The 6,000-nt window shown below is 41.1% G+C and overlaps 1 protein-coding gene across 1 annotated transcript in view; it reads left to right on the top strand.

Annotated features, from left to right (window-relative positions):
* The window catches only part of PIGX (phosphatidylinositol glycan anchor biosynthesis class X), a gene marked incomplete at its 5' end in the record, with an annotated part of 41,875 nt that overhangs the window by 294 nt on the left and 35,581 nt on the right, over nt 1-6,000 (top strand). Inside the window, 1 exon segment of the mRNA XM_027775057.1 lies at nt 4,158-4,221. Within this exon segment, the coding sequence (XP_027630858.1) occupies nt 4,158-4,221 (64 nt within the window).

Raw genomic sequence — 6,000 nt, 5'->3', positions numbered from 1 at the left:
CGCCCTCCGACGCTGGTAAAGAGGGGCGGGGCCGCGGGAGTGCAGGCGCGAGGGTGGGCCGGGGCGGTGGGGATCCCGGCTCCCGAGCCTCTCTGCTCCGTGTATTTCCAGGGTGCTTCCGGCCGGAGGAGGAGGCTAAAATCCTAGGCCGCCGTGCCTTTCTCCTCCCTCCCGGTGGTAGTGGCCCCGTGGCGGATCTTGAGCCTCTGGAGAGTCGGGCGAGACTGGCCACACTTCAATACTCAAGTGTTGAAAGGAAGTATAGCTGTGAAATGTCTTGGGATGCTCTTGGAAAACATGAAGTTTCCAACTCCCAAGCCTCAGCGCTCTAAGGTGTGAGAATCCCAAAGCAGTGTAGAGACTGGAGGGAAACGACTAGTTGTTTTTACGAACATGTTTAAAATGGGTTAGGTTGGGCTGGGCTTTCTATATGACTGGGGTAGGCAGGTAAGATGATTAACTTCTTTGGGCCTGAATCTGTGGCCAAAATGCGGTGCTGAGTGCTGTGGATCAAGTCCTGCGGCAAAAACGGCCCCTGCACACGAGGAGCTTGCAGTGTAGCAAGGGAGATGGACACGTGCAGGTGTAGTTATACAAAAACGTGATCACGTTTGATAGGGAAAGGGAAGGCAGCCTCAATCAGGTGGGGTTCTCCATCTGTAAAAGAAGAGTCTTAGACTAGGATCTGTCAGTCACTGTAGCTTTGCTTTTCTGTGTTTACAAATTATGCTTACAAGTTTATTCGAAGTAAGGATCATGAGGCCAAAAATAATTTTTAAACAACTGAACTTGCTGACCTCTAAAGATTCTTCCCACTCTTGGCATTTTATGATTAAAAAGGAGTAAGTTTCCAGAGCTAGTTCAAATCACCACAAAGTATTCATTTAAGAGGAAAAATCTTGGTGTATTTTGATGCTGTTGCATCACATTCGTCTTGTAAGTGGTACTTTTTCCTTAAAAATCATACATAATCTAATGTATACTATACAGTTTGTAAAGTAAACATTGTACCACCTCAATATGATTTACCACTAATGTACATTCCAGTAGAATTTAAGGCTATTGGCTTGATGTTTTTCCTTCTAATTTAATTTGTAGATAGATTAGCCCTTATTCCCCACCTCCATTACAATTTAAAAGGAAGGAAAATTTGGATTTGCACAAGAAATACATACCATATATATTTACTTGGGAGAAAATAAACTCCTACAAGGCAAGTGAGGTTTTTTGAAACAGCGGGGAAAGTGGAACTATTTTAGCCTTTTAAAGTCTTTTTTTTTTTTTTTTTTTTGATAGAGAGATTTTTGCTATCGGGCGTGCATGCTCACCAGAGAGACAGAAAGCAGAAATCACCACTTGGGGTGGTGGCCATGCCACAGTCCCTTCTCCATTCTTTTCTTGGGATTTTGCGCATCCACACAGGTACCTGGTGTGAGTGTTAAGGCACCAGGTCCAGGACTCAAACCATGATGGACTACGTGAAGTCCAGCGACGTAACCATTACATCCTCTGCTGGTCCCTGATTTAAAAGTCACTTTAACAACTAGCAAAAAGAAACCACCTTGCCCAAAGTCACACAGCTGTTAAGTGACAGTCTGGAATTTGAAGTCAGGCATTCTAACTCAAAGTCAGTGTTCCTGACCATTTGCTTAATTTAATGACCTAGAGCTACGTACTCTTTTATAAGTCTTTATACTCTTATTTTTTTTTTCAGGAAAGAAAAAAGGTTTAATGGTTTTTGTTTTAGATAATACTTAAATACTAAGATAGTCAAAACACATTGACTAGGTTTTTCTATACATTATATTTACACAACGACTGATTTGACCTTTCCAAGAACAGTTGCCCACGAGGAAGAAAAAGCAACCTGTAATAGTTTCTGGGGCCCATACTGCCTCCTCAGGTCAGCTGTCCCCTAACAGTAATGAACTAAAAAGTAGGTGTTTTCTTCTCTTCCCACTTCTTATGTTTTAACTTGAAATGTTTCTGAGTAGGAAGTGTGTTTTTTTGGATATAAAAAGCTAGATGACCACCCTAATTCAGGATTGCGTTTCATCCCAGGAGACCCGGCAATAGATTGGGTTAAGAATTACCCCTTTCCCGGACCCGGTGGCTTAAAACTCACGCCGGGCGCGTGTGCGTGCATGCCCAAGATCCCGAGAGGAGAATGGAGGAGAAGGGATTGCGGCATGACCATCCCCTCTGGGGGGTGACTTCTCGCTTTCTGCCTCTGTGTCTCTGTCTGTCTGGCGAGCGCATGTGCCCTGTAGCGAAAACCTCTCCAAAAAAAAAAAAAAAAAAGAATTACCCCTTATCTACAGGAATGCTGTGATGAAGTCAAAGATCCACATAACTAGTGTAAACTCCTCTGTAAAATGAGGGGACTTCAGGCCATCTGCTGTGTCCCATCCAGTCAGGCAAATTGGTATCAAAGCTCAGATCTTCCACAGCGTAAAGACTTGTCCTCTCTGTAATGGTGGATGCAGAAAGGAAGGTACATCATATTGTGGGACCAGCTTTCAGATGCAAAAAAAAAAAAAGACTGTGCTGGGATTAAAGCAAGTTAATAAACTGTAATTTTTTTAAACTATACTTATGGGATATTGAATAGTTTGAAATTTATATGCTGTAAAACTATGGCAATCTACAGTCTTAAATACACAAACTGAAGACTTTGCAGGGGAATATAAAATTTGAGAATTAAGTTTTTATACTCTTTGTACGTTTCTTCCTGTGTACAGACGATAGTAAGTTTGCCTGCCTATTTTGCTAGATTGTGAAAGTTCAAAGAAAATTTTTGTGAAAGCCCCGAATAGAAGATCTGGCATATTGTTATTATTTAACAAATGTGTTTTTTTTTTCTTTTCTCTTTTCCTTCCTTCAAATGGCTTTATGTTTACATCATTTTTCTTTTTTAGAGAGATTTTTGCTATGAGGCATATGCTCCAGAGAGACAAAGTGAGAAATCACACCTCCCCAGCGGAGGGGGGTGGGAGTGGGGTTGGGGGGAAGGCCACAACTCAGTCCCTTCTCCTCCACTCTCCTCTTGGGACCTTGGGCATGCACGAACATACAAGAGTTTCCAGCTGCCAAAACCAGGACTTATGGGAGTTTAAGTGCCTTAACCCTGTGCCATCTTCCGGCTCCTGCATCATTTTTCTTAACATCTTTTCAGGAATACATCTAGTCCACTCACCAATATTCAGTAATATGTGATTTTCTGTGTGTTTTTCTCATACACTTGTAGCTTTTGATGTGGGGCAAAGTTCCTGACAGAGTTGATAGTTCTTAGAATTTTAAGTTTCAGGATGCTCACATTGGACATATTAATGTCTGAATAGAATCAGTATAGTGAGATTTATGGTTATTCCAAATTTATGGAGGAATACTTTGGCACTTTAAGTGCCTCTAGTTTTTTCTTCTTTTTTTTTTTTTTGAGAGTTTTTTGCTATAGGGTGTATGCGCTCGCGGGAAAGATAGAGACAGAGAGACAGAAAGCGAGAAATCACCCCTTCCAGGGCGATGGCCACACCACAATCCCTTCTCCATTCTCCTCTCGGGATCTTGGTCACGCACGCACACGTGCCCGGCATGAGTTTAAGCCACCGGGTCTGGGGCTCAAATCGTGGTCGGCTACATGGGAATTCAGTGACATAGCCATTACTCTAACTGCTGGTCCCAGTGTTTTTTCTTCTTTTAAAAAAAAAATCTTCTGAGCATCTCCACAAGGTACAAATATACCATCTTTCCAGTTTTGTAGGCATGGATGTTAAAATACAGAAGTTGGCAGTATTTATCCGATACGGTTTCGGTGAGCCAGGATTTAAACACGTTTCCTTGCTTTTAGACACTTTATTCATGTTTGTGGTCCCAGGAACACTTAAATAGGTTATATGAATAACAAACACACATAAAGAGCATACTGTATGATAGGCTATGTTCTAAATGCTTCTGTATTTATTAAGTCCTTGTGAACTAACAGAGAGAAGCTATCTTACCCAAAGTGTCTTAAGCTATTAAGTGATAGACTGGAATTTTTTTTTCCTTTAAACAAGCACACAGGTAAAGCCTATTGAAATTATTCTTTTCTACCTATTTACATTTTCTTGTTTTGAGTCCTTTTTTTGTTGTTTTTCTTAATCTTTTGGTTTTTATAGGCATAAGGGCCACTTGTTCTGAAATTATTTTGATGCAAGAAGTTTTGAAAGATGGTTTCCATAGGTAAGTTGTTCATGATTTCTTTTTTTAAAGAATTATTTATTTAATTTTGTTATTATTATTTGTGTTTTAATTTGACCAGAGAGAGACAGAGAGAGAGAACGGGTAAGTGAGAAAGCAAGCGGCCAGGTCCAGGACTTGAACCACGGTCAACCAAATCACATGGGAGTCCAGTGCCTTAACCACCACTCCACCTTGATTTCTTATGTGAAAATACTGTCTCGTGTAATTTACACAAAATATCAATTTAAAGCATGAATAAACTGAAAAATCATTTGCTGTGTTTAAGTTTATCAGTGTTACAGCTTATCAGTGACAGATTTATCATATGTGGTTCACACTTTAAATAATAGTTCAGTTCAGTCTCATGGCTATTCTCCAAGTCAATGTTGAGATTGTCAAATCTTTTTTTTTTAAAGAGTTATTTTATTTAATTTTATTCATTCATTCATTTACTTTTCATTTGACCAGAGTGAGAGAGACACAGGGAGAGCAAGAAAGGGAAAGTGAGAAAGCAAGCCACCATGTCCAGGACTTGAACCATGTTTGGCCATGTGGGAGTGTCCAGCACCTAAACCACCATGCTACCTGCTGGTCCCCAGAGATTGTCAAATCTTTAAATACAGATAGAATTGCCAGAATTCTATACAGAAAAATACAAGACTGTTTTCCCACAATATTTAATTTATACACTACTATAACTATATGCAACTTCTGAAGACAGGTTAAGGGGTACAAGTAACTTTAGAGCAGTAAGTGGTTTGGTCCGATATTATCATCATGGAATGGTTTTTCACTCCCTTCCTTTTTGATGACATACTATGACATATAACACATGCACAATCTTTCACTTGTGAACAAATACATTAGACACCATCTAGACTGCACCCACAGAGCCAACCAAGCACACGACTAAGAAGGCTATGATATAACTGTGTAGCATAAGTAGTCCACACCACAAGTCTAAAGTGAGCACCATATAAGTCCACATGGTATTAAAAAAACATTGAAAACCAAACATATATGGGTTAGTTAAAAGGTGCTATTCAAAGACTATACAGGAAAAAGATTTACATTAATTGGGAAACAGCTGCAACAGAGAGTTTATTGCCAATGCCCTTGAAAAACTTCCCTCCTATGCTGAATACAAAGGGCCAGGATTCAATTCACGACTGGCCAGGTGGCATCCGGCTCATTACACTTAGGGCTTAAGCACTACTCTACATAGGGCCAGTCTTCTGGAATGCTTTTTACAAAAGTGTATGTGATATGTTTCTGAACAAGGTGAAGAAATGTGGACTGGAAAATAAAACACAGGAACTTCAAAAAGTTAGTGGAGGGTCAACTCCATGGTGCAGTGGCAAGAGAAGCCATATGCCACACACTGTGGTTCAAATCCTTGGCCTGGTCAGCCTGAAAATCATGCCAGACTCATATACAAGTGCCTAAGGTCCGACAAGCCATAATACTATAAAGAAAGTGGATCGTTGGGAACCAGCAGTTAGCATAATGGCTATGTCGCTGGGCTCCCATGTTGTTGACCACGGTTCGCGTCCCGGACCCGGTGGCTTAAAACTCATGCTGGGCGCGTGTGCGTGCGTGCCCAAGATCCCGAGAGGAGGATGGAGGAGGAGGGATTGTGGTGTGACCAACCCCCTGGGGGGTGATTTCTCGCTTTCTGTCTCTATGTCTCTGTCTGGCGAGCACACGCGCCCTATAGCGAAAACCTCTCAAAAAAAAAAAAAAAAGAAAGAAAGAAAGTGGATCGGATGTGACCAGACC

Source organism: Tupaia chinensis, unplaced genomic scaffold (assembly GCF_000334495.1).
Source record: "Tupaia chinensis unplaced genomic scaffold, TupChi_1.0 Scaffold000515_1, whole genome shotgun sequence".
Taxonomy (NCBI): Eukaryota; Metazoa; Chordata; class Mammalia; order Scandentia; family Tupaiidae; genus Tupaia; species Tupaia belangeri.
This window is presented reverse-complemented; position numbering and strand designations above follow the sequence as displayed.